This window comes from Benincasa hispida, chromosome 5, assembly GCF_009727055.1.
Source record: "Benincasa hispida cultivar B227 chromosome 5, ASM972705v1, whole genome shotgun sequence".
Classification (NCBI taxonomy): Eukaryota; Viridiplantae; Streptophyta; class Magnoliopsida; order Cucurbitales; family Cucurbitaceae; genus Benincasa; species Benincasa hispida.
The window spans coordinates 34,538,890-34,560,297 of NC_052353.1; the positions used below are offsets into that span (position 1 = coordinate 34,538,890).

Below are 21,408 nucleotides of genomic sequence, written 5' to 3' on the forward strand. Positions count from 1 at the left end.
GAACTAAAAGAGAATTATATTATTGAAATAACTTGTTTATACGCGCTTAAGGTTTATGTGATTTAATTATATCACGTACATAGATATAGCCCAAGTGAGAGATTGTTAGACGTATTTAAATAATAATACGTATAATTAAAGTATGGGCTATGTACGTGAATTAATATTCTATTACATTGGATTATTTTATTAGATTGGATCATATTATGTGATTTAATTAATTAAGGTCATGGATTCATGGACTTAATAGGTAGAAGTTCATTCCTAGTTAATTAGGTTTAGTGGGAACCCTAATTGAACTAGTATATAAAGAGACCTTAGGGCTATGGTCCCAATATACCAAAACAATAAACACTTAGTCTTTCTTGAATCCCATCTAAAGAGATCCCACTAAGGGCATTTGGAGTTTTGCTTGAGGAAGACAATAGTCATCTTAAAGTTATTGTCATCTTCAAGCTATCATCAATCTCAATAGAATCCAATATATTATTTATTCTCTTGACAATTTAGCATGAATGATCCTCGAATTAATTTATTTAATATGGATCTAAAGTATTTATGTTAACATCAACGTCATATTTGCATAATGCAACAAAAAATTACAAAGAGTTGTCACTATGAGTCTTATGTGTTGGATCTTGATGTTGTCTATATTGACATACAGCGGTTGATTTCTTTACCATACATGAACTTGCATTAAATTTTAACTAGTAATGCGTACTATAATGAACTTTAATTTTTTAGGGGGGGATATATTATATTTAATTAGTAACATTGTACATGAACATCATTTAATAAGAAATATAATGTGTATGTTTCATTCATGATCATTGAATCGAAAAAAATATATCTTTAAATTAATAAAATTACATGGTCTCGACATTATTAATTTATAGATGTTTTACTGTAATTAGGGAAAATATATAATGAAAGTGAAAAACGAGAGTTATTCAACTCAAACATCCCATTTTAACTACATAAATTGTGTAGCACTGTTTGGGAAAATCGCGTTCATGAGAAAAGGTAGAAGAGATTATATCCATAGTATTAAATTTTGGTCGGTCTGTCGTTTTTCTTTATGAATATCTTTACGTTTTTATTAAGGATATTCAAATAACTCAACAACTCAAACAACCCAGAATATCTAACCCAAAATATAAGTATTCGGTTGGATTAGTTTTTGTTCTTAGGTTGGTAGGTTAAACTTTTTCTATTTTTGTTGGATCGGGTTAGGTCGCGCGTTGACTTAAAAAAAGTGGGAATTAGAGCGTTGGTATTTTTTAGGGTTTGGTTTTGAAAAATGACAAAACAGACAAATAATAAGATTTATGGTAACTCACTTAACATGCACATAACCACAAATTTTCCAATCCTTGTTTTACCCTTGTCTAGTTCGTAGTTTTTGTTATTGATGAAACTACAAATACATGATAAGTGTAAAATCATAAATAATGACGGAGTTCTAACTGTGTTCCTTAAAATAATCTCTTTACTGATTTTCATTATGTAGTTAACGTTTCAATGCAGATTTTATTATTAATTTAAATTATGTTTAGTCACTTTTTGAATTAATCTCACTTGATTAAATATCCTTATTTTTTTACCAAATTTATATTTTTTATATCAATATATTATCAAACTTCATTTATCTAATCAAATTTTAAATTTATTCAAATGCTTGAATTTTTTTCATTATTTTATACATATTCTTAATTGTTTAATATATGTTATTAGATTCAATTGTACATATTTCATATTTAATCACTATTTTAACTGACATTTTGATAATATATGGCTTGCTCTTAGTTGGTTTGTATATCCGGAATATTAAATACAATGTAAGTGTAGAGCTTTATTAATGACCAATATATAGATACAGTATAAGTGGAGAGTTTGATTAGTAATAGGGATATAAATAGAATGTAATTAGAGAGCTTGATTAATAACCAAATTAATCATATTATAATCTAACAGATCCAGTTCCATACTTTTCATCCTCTTTTGGAATTTGAATTTATTTTAATTTTCAAATTAGATTTTGATATCTATTCACGAATTGATTTAAAATAAATCTTCATTCAAATTAGGGAAATTGGAGGAAATAGCAAAATCGGGGGTGCCTTTTGATTATTGTCAAAAAATGGAAATAATAAGATCTTTGGCAAAAGCGTGCCGTGCACATGACATATTTTTTTAGTCCCCAAATTGCCCCTAGTATGGTCAATCCGAGTGTAATTGTTATACCATATATAAATTTCAATGGAAATATAATGTAAATGGAATAATCTGTTATGAGACTGTGTCAATTCTTAATAGAAATATAGTGTAAATGAAATCATCGGTTATGAGACTTCAACCTAACAGATTCTAGAGATAAAGATGTCGAATTTTTCTCCCAATTTAAAATTTGAATTGACGGTTTTATACCTGTTATGATTTGATTTAATCACTTTTCGAAAATATTCAGAATTAATCAATCTTTCATTTATTTATCACCATATTGATTTTAAGTTATAATATATTTTTAGATTTTATATTATTTTATTGGTTTTTATTATTTTAAATTTGAAATAATTTTTTTATCCTGATTAAGATTTTACTTAATATTTATACATATTATCTTTTAACAAATTGTATATTTCATTTAAGTTTCATCATTTTTGGAATTTTTTTAATCACCATTTATTTATTACCATCTTATTATATTATTATACGATTAATTTATCTTTTTGACAAACAAATAAGTATGCATTTTTGCAGTCTTTATGTTTTTGCTATGCTTCTACAACGAGTTAGGTTCTTTCGTAGATTTTGTGCTTGATGGAGTTATAAATAAGTGTAATTATTGAAGCTTAAATGAAAATAAAATTATGTAATTATAAATAAACGAACTATTTTCCTCATGTTTCTCCCCCAAATTATATTTGAATATATTTTTTATTATCAAATTAGATTTTATTTAACAACTTATCGAATTAATAACAAGAAACAAAAACATCCTATTTTTCTCTCCAAATTATATTTGAATTTATCTTTTATTATCAAATTTGATTTTATCTAACTTTCTATTTGTTTAAATATTTGTTACAAGTTCAATTGTATCTAAATATTTTTTTCATTGTTTTATACATATTGTTATCAAATTAATTTGATTTTTTTTTCATATTTTCGTTGTTTTCAATTTTTCATATAGAAACACGTAAAAATGGTTTGTTATATTTAAAAATAAACATATAAATGGGAATTAAACTTTAAAGGTTTGAAACATGTGCGTGCATATATATTGTTCAGTTTATTATTATTAATAATAATAATATTATTATTACTATTATCATTACTATTATTGTTAAAATAAGATTAAAAAGCCCTAAATCTCACTTCTTCATCTTCTTCACTTAGTCGCCTCCAAAATCTCTTTTTCTCATTATCAATCTCAACAACTTTTCTTGAATTTCATCGTCTTGACTTAGCTTTTGACGACCACTCTTCCTAGGTCGTCGACCTTTTTCGCTCGCACCCATGTTTTCTACTTTTTTTCTACTTTGAACATCGTTTTCAACAATGGCATTCTGGGATTGATTGTGTTTAAAATTGGCTTCCAAGATCCTATGAGAAAAATTATCACATGGAATGAAGACGATGAAACTCCCTACAACTAGTTCAATGTCAAACGCAATCATATTTCCAATGGTCACATCATCGTGAAGTTGTAATTTCTTCAAATATTCACTTGCCAACAACTTCACTGGTATAATCAACTTTGCTCTCTCCCCTTGAAGAAAATACATCGTTGTGGACGAACATCCACAAGTTTCTAATGATCCCCACCGCCTATCTTCCCTCTGCATACACCCATTCTATAGATAGCCGGAAATGTTAAATTTTTAATTTTTGCTTCTGGAATGTTTAGATATTGTGTATTTATGGTTCTAAAATGTTTAGATAGATTGTATTTGTGATATTTGAGTTGTTTTTTAAGCAGTGTATGTTTTCTCGTTTGTACTTAATGATATTGTGTATTTATGGTTCTAAAATGTTTAGATAGATTTTATTTGTGATATTCGAGTTGTTTTTTAAATATTGTATGTTTTCTCATTTGTACTTAATTTTGTTATAGGGTAGTTTGTCATTTTATAATTAGTATTTTCTATTATATAAATTCATTTTTCTATTTTTATAATTTGAAACCTTTTTGTCATTTCTCCAAATGAAATTTTAAAATTCAGTGTATGTTTTTTCGTTTGTACTTAATTTTGTTATTTTATGGTAGTTTGTCATTTTATAATTAGTATTTTCTAAATATAAATTTGTTTTTCTATTTTTTCAATTTGAAACTTTTTTGCCATTTTTCCAAATGAAACTTTAAAATTTGTTATTTCTCTTGTCAGCCCTCTTTTTAATTTAAAAAAATAAATTATAACCCAACAATCCAACCCAACCCGAATTTTAAGGGTTGGTTGAATTGGTGGCTTTATTTGGATTTTTTGGATTGCCAAACCAAAAAATACCCTCAACCCAATTCAACCCAACTCATGTACACCTAATTTCTATAGGTTCGACATCGACATGAGATATGAATCGATAATCATAGAAAAATCCATGAAATATAAAAAATAACAATAAATTATCACTAATATAAATATAATACAAATAATAAATATGTTAATTTGTTATCACAAATATTTATTCACTAATTTAAATTATTTTTAAATTTCTTATTTTCATAAATTTCTCATAAATATACACGGACATCCACATTTATCAATATTTTCATCAATATTTTCCTAAAATTAAGAATTTGATACTTCCTACCATTTTAAATTTGGATTATATTTAATGTTAATTTTGAAAGATCTACTATAACATAATACAATCCACGTCTACTAAAGTACTTGATGAATATCTCCTTCATATGACTCTTTAGTACCATCTGACCTCTTCGTTGTTGATATAACCTTAACCAATCGATCCATGTTAAAGTCAGCCAATACACAAAATTGCATGCCTTATGCCTGTATAGACAGCATCTTAAGTCTCTCCCAACCAAATTATTTTTGTAGCTAATATATTTCACCTATAGTATAGAAAATATTTTCAATAGATAGGCACGAATTCATGTGCAAGAACCTACAAGGTCTTCGATTATACTAAAAGAATTTCTATTAAAAAAGAAAGGATCTTTTTCATCGAAGGTATGAAGTATATAAAAGTAGAAAAGGGAGAACTCGCAAACCAAGCTAAAGGAAGTTACATAAAAACCTTCCAAATTAGCACATACAAAAGAAAACCCAAAACTACACTAAGGTTTAGAGAGCTTACACCAAGATAAAGCCAGAAAAGCAGTATGCTCCCATAATAGAGAAACAAGATAGGATATTCAAATCTCAGGTGTGAAATCAGAGCTTCCAAGTTACATGAGAACTGTAACAAATGAATTTTACAGTCAGTTGATAACATCATTATTTGGTAATGCAACTTATAACAATATCTATCTGTGACCTTTCATTTCTATCCTATTTCCTGGTTTACATTATCGGTTAGCCAGCATCAACATTCTAATTCATTCGTATATGTATATCAACAACAGTTGGATTTCGGATAACACCGTAGACCAATAATCAGCTTCGGGGGTTTGAGATGCCAAGTCCAGGCATATGACTGATTTACGTAAAACTGTGCAATGGCAATCAATCTAACTGGCAGCACGTTGTAATGGAGGCCAAGCAATCTCGTCGTCTGTATAGCCTTGAATGAAGAAATCAGAGCAATTCTTTCGACATCCATGATTATATGGATTCCGAAATTTCCCATCTGGACCACGAAGATATCCATAGCGAATGGCATTTGACAGTTCATTAGTGGTGATATTTCGTGCTATCTGCATCAACGAATCATCGTTCTATCAACATTAGCATGCTAGTTTGGAAATGAGGTAAACCCATGATAATGTTAAGTATCTAACACATTTCATCGTTGCTAGTTGAGCTCATGGTGTTCTCTTTCCTCATGTTCTCTTCTCCAGCTTTTTGAAGACCTTTCTATTCAAGATTTATGTTTAAATTGGAAAGTTTTTGACTTTTTGTTTTGCCAGCATACTTCTTGTATGCTTGTAGTTATTAGTAGAGTCCAAGTCTCTACTCTAATGCTGTGGATACTATCTGATATCAATTTCTATTGGAACTTTTGGCTATAATCAAATTGCTCATCCCTTGAGGAAATCATAGGACTAATAGATGCTAATTCCATGAAAAACCATTAGGACACAACGTTACCATATGGTTCACAGAATTTAACCAGAGGAAAAGGCGGATGGTATCACACAATTGATAATTCAAACAATGTAGTGAGTTCTTTTTTTTTTTTTCAAGTTTTTCCATTCTTTAATATCTACGAACATAAATTTCAAGCTTATACACACCTTGATTGACTCATGGGACAATTGTATGATCCTACAACTTTGGTTGCCAAGCAACTAATAAGATTTTGATACCCTAGATAAGTGGTCATTGTGGGGTTTTAACCCATTTCTTTAGAGTCCCTATGCATTTTATTGTACGCACCAAGATCACATACCAAACCCTTGGTGGTTATAATTGAGTTGCTTATTCATTCTAATCTCCTAAAAATACACCGCACGGTTATTTGGTAACAGGTTGAGAAAGTAGACTACAGGTTCCTTCAAACTCAATCCAGTAGGTTGAGTTACCAAATGCGTGATGTTGACAGAATGTCAAGAGTAAAAAAATTTCATAGTCCAATCCTATCAAGAAAGGAATTGGTCCAAAACATCCTCAGATATATATATGGCTTTAAACGATGCCAGAAACAGACGATGCGACTACAAAGACTGTCTTGTTATGGAAAATTGAGCCACAGTGATACTGATGGTTTTGACAATTACCTGAGATGCCTGAGCTACGGTCAAAGTTGTGGCAGCAATAAATATAACAGCATCCAGAAAAAGAAATATAATGACTCCAGGATAATGAACTACCACATGATGAAACCAAGTTCCCCCAGCTGGCAATGCTGAAGGCATGGAACAGATTCCTGCAATAGAAGAGAAAGCTTATATCAATTTCAGAAGAAAAGTGAAGTCTTAAACAAACTTGTATCATTCACTTGTCCCAAATGACATACTTTGTATGGCAATATAGCCAGAAAGGAATGAAGTCAAAGTTCCCAAGCAAATGAAAACAAAAAAATCCCGTTTATTCCTCTGCAAGAGCATCAGAAAAAATTAACAGAATGAAGTTGTCAGGTAACAGTTGGGTACATATACAATGCCTAATGAAACTAAAATATGAAAGAAAAAAAAATGATAATAAGGGAAGTTCCATAAGTATCCTACTTAGTAATGATAAGAGTGACATGGAGCTGTGTAATCCAGATGTGTCTCTTAGATCATCTATTATATACAATAACTACAATAGTTTGCACAGCATTGTCTATATAATTTGTCTAGTTGTCTTATATCCTTAGTTCATCTAGTTGTCGGTATAATTTGGAGAATAAGATCCACAAAAAAATAACACATTCAAGATCAAATTAAGAACAAGCACAACTTCTCACCTTCCCCACGCAATTAGATATCCATGGGCAGTGATGGTCAAACTGTTCCACACATCGATTACAAGTAGGACAGTGCTTCGAACGAACAGGTCTAATTATCTGAAAGAAACGTAATAATGTCAATTTTTTTGTGGAAAAGATACCAACTTAGATCACCAGAGAGAATGTTGTCATCAATTATACCACAAAATTATATTCTTTTAAACATCATTAAATATCAAAGGGTTTCTGAGATAAACCTTGCATGTGGGGCATAGTTGAGACCAATTCCCCATCCATACTGAAGAATTGTTGAGATCAATGCTCAACAAAGGATCCTGAAAAATGCAAAATATTCATTTATGAAATAAAAAGTAATAGTAAACTACAAGTAATAAGATGAATGAACAAGTTTAAGATGACAACAAATAAAGAGAAGAAGAAACACAAATAAAATAAAATAAATAGCAGAAGAGAGAAAGAAATGGTAGCTCGCAAGCGAACACAGATTGAAGGTGGGGAATTTTTGTCTCTGTAAGGTGATATTGAGTGATACCCACATTCTTTTCTTTTCAAGCATATAAGACAAACCAAAGGATAAAGCATTATCATTCTCCCCTAGCTAACTCAACTAATAGAAGTAACTGAGTAGTTATTTTCATTGGCTCATCAACTTTCCTCCAGTGGGCTTCCCTAGCCTCTGCCAAAGGACCATAGAAAAATATTGTCAAGTAGCAAGATCTTGTTAACAGAAGAATACATCTTATTGGAGACGGCGCTTCCACTTTATTCTGGACAGACCAGTGGTAAAAAGGCCTCCGTTAGCAACTTGTTACCCCCATTTTATTAGACTTTCACACTGTAAAGAAGCCTCGGTGAACGAGGTATGGAATGATAATTGCAGCTTTTGCGACCTGAGACTTGGGAGAAACCTGAAAGATGAAGAGGCTATGGAATGGGCAGACCTCAGCATGGACTTAGTCCCAACTAATGTCTCGCATTTGGATAATTCATGGAGATGGCATCTCAATCCCAATGGTCCCTTTTCTACGAAGATCAAAATTTCCCATGGGAAATTGCCCCAGGGCAATCAATATGTTAGGAAACAAGGTAGTATGGGATGCCTTTGTCCCACATTGGTTAGAATGGAATGACCAATGTGGTACTTAAGTGGCTTGGTTCTTTGGAAGGAAATAAACCAAAGAGCCATTTTGGATAAGGAGCATCCCTTTTATGTGGTCTTCGATCTTGTCATTTACTCTGCTATTTCTTGGTGCAAAAGTTCTTCTCCTCTTTGCTTTCCTAAATATATGACAACCCTTATGATCAATCGGGAAAACTTTTTGTAACCATCATCATCATGAATATTATATCCTTTTATAAATTTCACACATCAATGAAATTATTCCTTATTAAAAATGATAATAAAAAATAAACAGAATCATCGGCCTTCCTATTCCTCCAAAAATAAGTAAAATCTAAATGAAGGCCTTGCATTCCCCACTGTTCATTAACCATTCATCCTCTTGCAATTTGTCTCTCTCAAATATATATTCAAGAGATCTTTGGTTCTAAAACGAGCAACTTATTAGAAACACCTTCTAACGGCACTAGAGACTGGAATTTGAAAGTAAAAATCAAAACACTGAAATTCCTCAAATAGAGGGACAAATACCTCTATATTGGTAGGATTGCCCAACTCTCCGGGTCTTTTTATATAGCCTGGATCTTCGCTGCACAAAATAGCAAAAGATTATCATTTTTTTTCCTAAGATGAGGAATAATTTCATTAATCATGATTAAAGATTACAAAAAAGGATACAGTATCCTATCCTCGGTATGAATCAAGGATATTATAAATTGATATCATTTCTGCTGATCTGACTCCAAAAATAGTTATGGCAGTTGGCAGGGTAAACATATAGGGAGGGGGATGAAGAACCAGCTCTGTGTCGGAGGTTCAATCCCCCACCCCGCGGTCGTTTTATTCAAAAAATAATAAATAGAATAAATAAAAACTTAAGATTTAACATAGTTCATCTCAGAGAGGGAGTTCCATGAACCTCTCAAGAGTTGAATCAAATGTAAGGACTGAAATCAATGTCTTCTAAAAGGATTTTTTTTAATCTAGGCCGTATTTAAAACCCATTCTTATATGTATTGAATTGTAGCTAACTTCTCGTTAAATATGGGTTTTAATCTTCTATAAGTTCATTAGATACAGCCAAATTTGCCACATCCGATTTCTTAAACATAATGAAATAAAAAATTGTATACATCACGAAAAGAAAAGAGAAAAAAACTCATAAATTAAAATGAAACCCGTTTTTACATCTATTTATTGGTTTGTGTTTAATATGTAAAGTCTCCTCCTGTCCCTTATTTTCTTTGGATTTCTTGTAATTAGTATTCTCTTTGGATTTGGATTTCTTGTAATTAGTATTCATTCTTTCTTTATTTCCATTTTTATCGTGGATTATCTTTGCTATATTTGGCTCTTATCATTGTATATATTGATGAAAAGTAAACATAAGAGAAAATGACACATACTTGTTATGTGGAAAACCCTAGTACAGGGAGAAAAAACCAGGGTGCAGAGAACTTTTATTATAATAATGTGATACAGAATAATGCTAAGAGGCTACAGTTTAAATAGAAAAAGATGAAACCCTATAGTACACATGAAAAGACAAAAATACCCCTAGGGCAAATATTCTATTTTCAACACTCCCCCTCAAGTTGGAGCTTAGATATCAACGAGACCCAACTTGCTAACACATGAGTCAAAGAGTTGTTCATGATAGCCTTTTTGTGAGTACATCTGCAATCTGCTGACTAGAAGGAACATAGGGAACACAGATATTGACACTGTTAAGTCTTTCTTTGATAAAATGCCTGTCAATCTCTACATGTTTCGTTCTGTCATACTGAACAAGGTTGTTTGCAATGCTTATAGCAACATTTTTATCACAATAGAGTTTCATTGGCCCATCATGACTTTGGTTAAGATCAATTAGGACCTTTTCCAGCCACATTTCTTCGCATATCCCAAGGCTCATGGCCCTGTACTCAGCTTCGGCACTACTTCTGGCAACCCTTTGTTTTTTACTCCTCCATGTAACAAGGTTACCCCAAACAAACATGTAGTGACCCGATGTCGACTTTCTGTCGACCACTGAGCCTGCCCAATCAGCATCTGTATAGGCATCGATGCATCGTCTGTCTGACTTTCTGAACATTAATCCCCTGCCTGGAGAAGCCTTTAAATATCTCAAAATTCGTTCCACTGCCTTCATATGTTCTTCATAAGGAGACTGCATAAATTGACTAACCACACTTACTGCATGTGCGATATCTGGTATGCGAAAAACACTGATACCTCTCCTTGTTAACTGGTGCATTACTGCTAGGTCACTAAGTTTAGTATTTGCTTCCATAGGAGTGTCAACTGGTTTACATCCTGTTATACCTGTCTCTTTAAGCAAAATCTAGCGTATACTTTTATTGAGAGACAGAAATGCCTTCCTTTGATCGGACCACCTCCATTCCGAGAAAATACCTTAACCTTCCAATATCCTTGATCTCGAATTCTTCAGCCATCCTTTTTTTCAATCTGTCTATTTCTAAAGCATCGTCCCCCGAGATTACAATGTCATCAACATACACAATCAGAACTACCATTTTCCCAGACACAAACTTCTTTGTGAACAAGGTGTGGTCTGAATGTCCCTAACTGTACCCTTGCAATTTTACAAATGTAGTAAATCTGCTAAACCAGGCTCTCGGAGACTGTTTCAACCTATATAAAGACTTCTTCAGTTTACAAACTTTGCGACTGAACTGTTTTTCAAACCCTGGAGGTGGACTCATGTAAAGTTCTTCTTCTAATTCCCCATTAAGGAATGCATTCTTCACATCAAACTGGTGCAAAGGCCAATTCTTATTAACTGCAACCGAGAGAAGCACACGAACTGTATTTAACTTTGCTACTAGAGAGAAAGTCTCTGAGTAATCTATCCCAAAGGTCTGAGTGAAACCTCTGGCCACTGATCATGCCTTGTATCGGTCGATCGTACCATCAGGTCTATACTTAACAATAAACACCCATTTGTAACCAACTGTCTTGTGTCCCTCAGGAAGAGTGACCTGTTCCCACATGCCGTTCTTTTCAAGAGCTTTCATTTCTTCCATGACAGCGGCTCTCCACTTAGGCATTTCCATAGTTGCATATATGTTGCTTGGTATTGTAACAGTGTCGAGGCTAGTAGTCAACGCGTTGAACACCAAAGACAAGTTACTATAAGACATATAACTCTACACTGGGTACTTGGTACAAGATCTCGTTCCTTTCCTCAAAGCAATAGGAATGTCAAGAGAGGCATCACGATCTTCCTGTTCTTCTGACTTCGGATCACACTTAGTATCTTGCTTTGTCTCATCTGGGCCTTTCTGATCTTCTAACTTCTCATCATACTCAGTATCCTGCTTTGTCTCATCTGTATCTTCTTCAACATTTTCGTTCGAAACCTAGGGTTCGTTACTGCCTTCACCCGCACCAACCACATTCTCAGTACTATCACTATTACTGTCAGTACTATCATTGTGATCAGTGTCCACATTAATCACATTCTTGATACTGTCTCTGCTTACACTACTTTCAACACAAACATTATCAACACACATGTTATCATTATTAGGAATAGAAGACTTCGTACCTGGAACTGTCACTCGTTCTGACTCATGTACTGGGTCGGAGAAGTGATCAGAGGCACTATTTCCTTTCTAAGATTCCTCCTATAGTACGTGATCCATGGGACTTGCTCGGTAGGAAGAATAGGAGCATTGACACTTGTGTCGGGAACAGACTCAGGTAAGTCTGGCAGGCAAAGACTTAGACCCCAATTGGACTCTTCACTTATACTCTCCCCCCGAAGAGGACTAAGGGGAAAAAAGGGACGGTCTTCGAAGGTGACATCTATGGAGACAAAATACTTGCGGGAAGAAGGATGGTAACATTTGTACCCGCATTGATGAAGGGGATATCCCACAAAAACACACTTCTGAGCTCGAGGGGTAAATTTGGTTCGATTAGGACCATAGGTATGGACAAACACAACACACCCGAACACACGAAGTGGAACATCAGGGGTAAGGCGGTTATCAGGATATGACTCTTTGAAATAGTCAAAATGAGTTTGGAACTTTAAGACCCGAGAAGGCATTCGATTTATTAAGTGAGTTGCTGTCGAGACAGCATCTCCCCAAAGGTATGACGGAAGAGATGTGAATAGCATGAGTGACCGAGCAACCTCAATTAGGTGACGGTTTTTCCGTTCAACCACGCCATTCTGTTGCGGAATTAAGCACGTGAACTTTGGTGGATTATTCCTTTAGAGGCAAGGAATTCCCCGAAGTTATTATTAAAGAATTCCCGACCATTATCGCTCCAAAGAATGGTGATTCTTACATTGAACTAGGTTTCTATAGTATTGTAGAACTGCTGGAAGACAAAGGTGACTTTGGACTTGTCAGTAAGGAGAAAGACCCAAGTTAATCTAGTTGGTCGTCTATAAAGGTTACAAACCACCGTCTGCCAGTAGTGGTCGTAACCGGAGACGGACCCCACACATCACTATAAAAGAGGGTGAAGGGTTTCGAAGGCTTATAAGGTTAGGTTTTGAACGAGACGCGAGGTTGTTTAGCTTGAACACACACATCACATTTCAAGTTAGAAACATTAATATTATGAAATAGATGGGGAAAAAAATATTTCATATAATGAAAACTCGGATGTCCGAGACGAAAGTGCCATAACATATAATCAGTTTCAGAATTGGAAAAACAGGAAGACAATAAACTAGTCCTATCACAAATCCTAGAGGAGGCATCTTCAGTAAGGAAATAGAGCCCCCCATCATGCCAAGCAATGCCAATCGTCATCTCCGAGTTCAGATCCTGAAAAATAGCAACATCAGGTGAGAAGATAACACGACATTTCAAATCTTTGGTAATCTTACTAATAGATAACAAATTGTAAGAAATTTTAGGCACATGTAGAACGTCTTGGAAAACAAAACCCTCAAAGGGTGATAAACGGCCTTTCCTGACCATAGGGGCGAAGGATCCATCAGTGATCCTGATCCTCTCATTCCCAGCACTCGGGTAATAAGACAAGAACTGTTCGGACGTGCCAGTTAGATGGTCCGTAGCTCCTGAGTCTAGAATCCATGGTTTTCTACCATTTATACTAATAAGGCCACAAGAGTGATATGTACCTGATTGTGCGATTGCACTGACACCCATTGTACTAGAGCCATTCTGACTCGTCTCCTGATTCTGTGGTTGATGACCAGCTGTCGATTCACTTGCTAATGCTCGTCTAGGTCCTGATTGTCATCTTTTACCATTTGGAGGACGACCATATAGCTTCCAGCATTGCTCTTTAGTGTGCCAGGGCTTCTTATAGTGTTCACAGACCAGAGGTACTTTTCCATTTTGTTTGTCAGTTCCTGACACTTTAAACGCAATAGAATCTGTTGATTGAATTACTGGATTATTCATGACACTAGACCTATCTTCCTCAAGACGAATTTCAGAACACACTTCCATCAAAGAGGGTACTGAACGAGTTCCCAGAATTTGACTTCGCACAGCATCAAATTTTGGATTAAGCCCTGCCAAAAAATCATAGACCCAGTTTATCTCTTCGAACTGATAGTGCAAAACTCCTCCAGACAAACAGCTCCAATTCAACTCTCGACATAAATCCATCTCTTGCCAAATCACAGACAGCTTATTGAAGTAAGCTATGACATCCATGGTCCCCTATTTACATTCATGGACTTGTTTACGGAGCACATATAGTCGAGCTCCATTTTGTTGTTTAGAGTACAACTTTTTCACAGCCTCCTAAATATCCCTTGCAGTAGCAGCATACAACAGTGGTGTTCTAATTTGGGGTTCCATACTCCCTACTAACATAGATCGGAGTAGAGAATCCTCTCCTTTCCATATGCGTTCCNGCAAAACCCTCAAAGGGTGATAAACGGCCTTTCCCGGCCACTGGGGCGAAGGATCCATCAGCGATCCTGATCCTCTCATTCAAGCACTCGGGTAATAAGACAAGAACTGGTCGGATGTGCCAGTTAGATGATCCGTAGCTCCTGAGTCTAGAATCCATGGTTTTCTACCGTTTATACTAACAAGGCCACAAGAGTGATGCGTACCTGATTGTGCGATTGCACTGACACCCACTGTACTAGAGCCATTCTAACTCGTCTCCTGATTCTGTGGTTGATGACCAGCTGTCGATTCACTTGCTAATGCTCGTCCAGGTCCTGATTGTCGTCTTTTACCATTTGGAGGACGACCATGTAGCTTCCAACATTGCTCTAGTGTGCCAAGACTTCTTATAGTGGTCACAGACCGGAGGTACTTTTCCAGTTTGTTTGTCAGTTCCTGACACTTTAAACGCAGCAGAATCTGTTGATTGAATTACTGGATTATTCATGGCACTAGACCTATCTTCCTCGAGACGGATTTCATAACACACTTCCATCAAGGAGGGTATTGGACGAGTTCCCAGAATTCGACTTCGCACAGCATCAAACTTCGGATTAAGTCCTGCCAAAAAATCATAGACCCGATCTGTCTCTTCGGACTGATAGTGCAAAACTCCTCCACATGAACAACTCCAATTCAACTCTCAACATAAATCCATCTCTTGCCAAATCACATACAGCTTATTGAGGTAAGCTGTGATGTCCATGGTCCTCTGTTCACATTTATGGACTTGTTTACGGAGTGCATACAGTCGAGCTCCATTTTGTCGTTTGGAGTACAACTTCTTCACAGCCTCCCAAATATCCCTTGCAGTAGCAGCATACATCAAGGGTGTTCCAATCTGGAGTTCCATACTCCCTACTAACATAGATCGAAGTAGAGAATCCTCTCCTTTCCATATGCGTTCCTGAGGGTCGCCTTGTCTAGGTTTTGGTATTTCGCCAATTAAATACTCGAACTTAGCGACCCTCGAGAGCCATTCTCACAGATTGGGACTACGAAAAATAATTATGGCCATTTAATTTCTCTCCTACAATACAGCTAGCAGGGTTTCCAAAAAATAATTGAGCTGTAGATAAAGTAGGGAAAGAAGTTACCGGGCTTTTTGAATAAGCTAGGCAATTAGAGATTTCTCCCCAGCCATTTGACGTAGTTCCAAGAGCCTCTCCAAGACTGGCCATCTGTTGCTGTATTGACTCGTTCTGTTGTTTAATCTGAAGCTGCACTAGGCCAACTGTTCCTGAACGTAGTCAGATCCGCTTGGCTGGAAAGAATTAGAACCGCTCGATTGAAAGGAATTGCGAGCGATTCCAGCAGCCATATGCAACGACAGCTTGAGAACATGGCTTGAGAGATCGAAGCTCGTGGCTAGGATTGGCGCTGACTCACGCAGCTGGGTATCAAATCTAGGCGTCAACACTGGCATCTGGGCATTGCGTGCGGCTGGAACAGGTGGAACCGGCACTGGAGGAAGCCGATCATCCGACGGCTGGGCATCGCGTGTGTCTAGAACAGTGTACGGCTGGGCGTTAACACCGACGGCTAGGGTCAGCGCTAGAGGAAGCCGACCATCCTACGCATGTGGCTTGGACTCGACCGAGGGCTGCTGGGTATTCCGATCGTCTCCATAGGCAGCTGGACCTGTCTCTTATACACATCTAGATGTGTATAAGAGACAGATGCCAGGCAGTGCTAATCGTCATCTCCGAGTTCAGATCCTGAAAAATAGCAGCATCTGGTGAGAAGATAACACGACATTTCAAATCTCTGGCAATCTTACTGACAGATTGTAAGAAATTTTAGGCACATGAAGAACATCTTGGAGAGCAAAACCCTCAAAGGGTGATAAACGGCCTTTCCCGGCCACTGGGGCGAAGGATCCATCAGCGATCCTGATCCTTTCATTCCNGCTAGAGGAAGCCGACCATCCTACGCATGTGGCTTGGACTCGACCGAGGGCTGCTGGGTATTCCGATCGTCTCCATAGGCAGCTGGGGTTAGAGATCCAATCTGTTTGTGCGACTGACTAAGGCCGGAAGCAGTAGACCCGTGCGACTGATGAATGGCTGATCCAATCATCTACTGAAACCGGGGCATCATCATCTGAAAATACCGTTCCATGGTTGTTTGAACAACAACTTTGATTTTTGTAGTCATAGTGCCAGATAGTCCTTGAGATTCTCCTGTAGGATTTTCCTCAATGGTGGCCAGGGTTTCATCTAGCTCTGATACCATGATGAAAAGTAAACAGAAGAGAAAATGGCACATACTTGTTACGTGGAAAACCCTAGTATAGGGAGAAAAAACCACGGTGCAGAGAACTTTTATTATAATAATGTGATACAGAATAATGCCTAGAGGCTACAGTTTAAATAGAAAAAGATGAAACCCTAGGGTACACATGAAAAGACAAAAATGCCCCTGGGGCAAATATTCTATTTTCAACATATATTAGTGCTATACCCATTTGTAAAGAAACAAGAAGAATTCAGAGAATTCAGAAATTTCTATATGGTATCAAAGCTTACTCTGTGAATTATCTTCCATAGGTTTCACGTCCGAAACCTTAGCAAAGAAAAATAGAGCATTAAAGCTTCAATCAACATACTAATTAGTTTGAAGCTGCGCATCAGAAAACCTCCACCAACTCTTCACGTCTAGAGCTTCACGTCCAAAGCGAATCTGTGAAGAATCATCCAAATAGTAGATCGGCGAGGCTTCGCGTCAAAAGGCAATCCGTCTATTACCAAGACTTCACAATCAGTGTACTTTAAGATCGAAGTAGATTGGAAATTCACATTGATCAAAATCTTGTGCTTCACGTCTGAAACAAATCGGCCAAGAACCGTGGGTGAAACGCACCTGAGCAAGGGTTTTGATCATGGGTGAATCGCATCTGAGCAAGGATTCTTACTTTAGTCTGCAATCGAGTCGGGTGTATCCAACCACCGCTACTAGGTTTTTTTAATCGGGTTTGAAGCCATTTTATTTGTTTTTTTTCCCAAATTGATACAACTGTTGTTACTTGGTTTTTTAATCGGGTCTAAAGCCATTTTACTTGGGTTTTTTTCCTTTTTTCAAATCGGGTATGTCTGCATCTTTCAGCCTTTCACTTGGGTATTTTTTCCTTCAAATCAAGTCTGCCTATTTTATTTTACTTGGGTATTTTATGACATCTGTGAATTTTAACAGTATAAAAGGGACCATACTTCCAATTACTAATCACAAACTAAATGGAAGGAATTATCTCCCTCGGTCACAATTTGTTATGATGTTCATATGTATAAAAGGAAAGGAAGATTAAAAATCCCATCCCTGACCAAGCTAATCCAAAATACAAGAGATGAAAAGCTGAAAATAATATGGTTATGTCATGGCTAATCAACTCCGTGATGACATAGATTGGTGAGGATTTCTACTTTTCTCAACTGCAAGCGAAATCCAAGAAGTAGCTCGTGAAACCTATTCTAACCAAGAAAATACAGCGGAATCTTTTGAAATTGAAGGCAAAATTCACGAGATACGACAAGGGGATATGCAAGTTACTCACTACTTCACTCAACTGTCTCGTCTTTAGCAACAACTTGATGAATTTAAAAGCCACATGTGGGAATGCACCGCAGATGGAGCCACATACAAAAAGATAGATGAGAAGAAATGAGTGTTCAAATTTCTTCTTGGCCTTAATAAAGAACTAGATGAGGTACGTGGTAGAATGTTAGCTATTAAACCCTTACCTAATATCAAAGAAGTTTTTGCAAAAGTAACAAGAGAAGAAATTAGGAAGAAACTAATGTTAGGAGCGTTTGCAAGCTCTGAACCTGAAGGATCAACTTCAATTGCTCGAAATCCTTGGTAATGAGGTACGTATAAATACTCATGATAACCATTACAATCGAAATCAGAGCTACACAGGAACTGATAATTGGCTACGAAAACCAAGACTATGGTGTGAGCATTGTAGAAAACCAGGACACACTAAAGAAGAATGTTGAGATATTCATGATAAACCTCCAATTGTAAGCCAAACAAAGGAACGGAAGATAGACGTGGAAAGGCCTCCCAAACAAGCGCAACAATTGAAGGTAACATCACCCCTAAAAATAATGTGTTTACTAAGGAGCAGTTGGATCTTCTCCAAAAACTCTTTGGTCAACCCAAATCTACTCAAAAAAAAAAAAATCAGAAACAAGTGTGGCTACAGTTGCACAATCTGGTAACTTCCTTTGTGCTCTTAATGCAACCAAAGAAAATTGTAGTACTTGGATTATTGATTCTGGAGCTTCAAATCACATAACAAATGATATCTCACTTTTAACTAATTATGCCCACTGGGTTGACCCCTTCTCTCCTCTCCCCTCTCTCATCTCCCCCCTCCTAACCTCCTCCCTCACCGATCCTAACCTCCTCCTCCACCGCTACTGCTGAAACTTCTCCAGCCAGTCGGACTCGTCTTTTCCTCCCTCTCTCCTCCATTTCTCCGGTACCATCCCGACCACTACCAGTCTCAGAACTCATGGAGGTGAAAAGTTGCAGCATTGGAGACCACTTCTTCTGTATGTGGAGAGCGTGCAACGGTTTTTACATAGAAGATATGGAAAAAGGGCAAAAGATATTATTCTCATTGGCAATGGCACATTGGTTAGATGGAAGTTTGAAAAAGTTGTTGAATGGTCCTACGTTTGAATTCTTCCTGCTAAAGGAAAGAGTGGATCAATGTGTCATCCGCCTCTCAAAATTCCATGCTAGTAGAGGTTGGTTTGTAGAATGCGCGGTCTGGCCCTCGACGGGGGGAAGGAAAAACATCCATATCCCTTATGGTGATGGAACGACTGGTTGGCAAGATTTCAATGATATGGTAAGTGTATGCATCAAGGATTCCTTGAACCCCATGCTTATTTCAGAAGCCTCCCAACCTTCAGCAAAAATTGACCGGCCGTTCATGGACAAAATTCCCTCAGTCATCCCTTCCCTGAAACAGACAAGGAGATTCTCAAAGGTTTCTAGAGCCCCTGCTTCAGATGTCAAAAAACAGAGTATTCAACATCATTGGGTTATCAAGAATTCCGAAGTGCTTCAACCAGACTTTGATAACTTATGGGTTGGATGCTTGGGTAGGCATCCCTCCTTTTAAGACCAGATTCCCCAGTTTATTTCGTTTAGCTACCAAACCATTTGGTTCAGTGTCGGATCATTGGGATCAAAGCTTTTCCTCTTGGAACATTTCTTTTAGAAGATTACTTAAAGAAGAGGAAATTTCAGACATCCAAGCGTTGTTAAGCATAGTGGCAAATTTAGAAGTGAAGGATGCCCCCGATACTCGTTCATGGTCACTAGAATCCAATGGTCTTTTTTCGGTAAAATCCTTAAGGAATCCCCGGGCCTCTACATACTGGATGCTTACAAGTCTCAAGTCAAGAAGTTAGGTCTTAGCAAATCTACTTTTGTTGTTTCTAAAGACAATTATGATAGTACAATAATGTTATGGCATAATCGTTTAGGACATCCAAATTTTCTATATTTGAAACGAATTTTTCCAAATATTTTTAATAAAAGTTCTCAAGTTTTTAAATGTGAGTCTTGTGAAATGGAAAAGTTGGTTCGATCTTCATATCCGGTAAACACTTATAAACCTCTCATCCTTTCTCTATAATGAATAATGATGTTTAAGGGCCTAGTAGAGTTCAGAATATAACAAGAGCTAAATGATTTGTATCCTTTATTGACGATCAAACTAGACTTGGGTATTTTTAATGAAAGAAAAATCTGAGGTCACTATCATATATCAAAATATGTATGCTATGATTGTCAATCTCTTTGACATAAAAATCCAAATCCTTCACACTGATAATGTTAAGAATTATTTTTAACACTTCCTTAGGGAACTTCCTAAAAGAAAAAGGTATTGCCCACCTAAGTACATGCCCTAACACTCCCCAGCAAAAGGGAATTGCGGAGAGAAAAAATAGACATCTCTTAGAAGTTTCTAGAGCTTTTATGTTTTTTGCTAACACCCCCCAATCAGTTCTTGGGAGAAGCTATTCTAATAGCAACATGCCTTATTAATAGAATGCCCTCTCGAACATTAGGCTTCAAAACTCCCTTACAAAAACTTAAGGAAGTATTTCCACATAATAGATTATTCTCTCAAGTTCCCTTGAAAATATTTGATTGTACAGTTTTCGTTCAAGACCATCGACCCAATAGGAGTAAACTAGATCCTAAGTGGTGTATACTAAAGAATGAAAAACGCAAAGGAATGATTGCATCTTATTAAATGGTGAACCAACCTCTTAATTTATAGGCAAGGGTAGTTACATAGTTAGTACCAGTTAACAAGGTAGCCGGTCAACTAACAAAAATAACAGAAAATTTTAAAAAAAAAAAAATAGTAAAAACAAAGTGTGCTAAACATAGATACATCACTAAGGCAATCAAATGTATCTTTCTAGGTTATGGTTCAAGCCAAAAAGGATAAAAATTCTATTCACCAACCACTAAAAAATTTTATACCTCCATGAATGTAACCTTCTTTGAAACTCAACCTTATTTTCAAAAGCAAGATATCATTGAACCTTCCATACTGTTCAAAACAAAGGAACACCAATAACAACCTTCATTGAAGAAAGTGCTTCCTTCCTACATGAAACTGATATTCCCAACCAAAGCACACTCGAATGTAGGAAAGATCCCATAGTCTATACTCGAAGAAAAACGAACACCCTTGGACATAAACCAGTACTCAGTCAAAACCCAACCAAAATGCAAGAAAATCATGTCTCCAACTCCACAACG

At 36.2% G+C, this 21,408-nt stretch overlaps 1 protein-coding gene across 4 annotated transcripts in view; it reads right to left on the reverse strand.

Annotated features, from left to right (window-relative positions):
- Positions 1 to 5,234: 5,234 nt before the first annotated feature.
- LOC120078734 (probable protein S-acyltransferase 23) overlaps positions 5,235 to 21,408 on the reverse strand; it is a 33,259-nt gene continuing 17,085 nt past the window's right edge. For all 4 annotated transcript variants that reach the window (XM_039033042.1, XM_039033043.1, XM_039033041.1 and 1 more), the window contains 6 exons: positions 9,227 to 9,284; positions 7,812 to 7,889; positions 7,573 to 7,671; positions 7,141 to 7,219; positions 6,902 to 7,050; positions 5,235 to 5,878 (listed from right to left, as the gene is read on the reverse strand). In XM_039033042.1, coding sequence (XP_038888970.1) covers positions 5,693 to 5,878; positions 6,902 to 7,050; positions 7,141 to 7,219; positions 7,573 to 7,671; positions 7,812 to 7,889; positions 9,227 to 9,284 — 649 coding nt within the window. In that variant the 3' untranslated portion in view covers positions 5,235 to 5,692. The remainder of the gene's footprint in view (positions 5,879 to 6,901; positions 7,051 to 7,140; positions 7,220 to 7,572; positions 7,672 to 7,811; positions 7,890 to 9,226; positions 9,285 to 21,408) is intronic.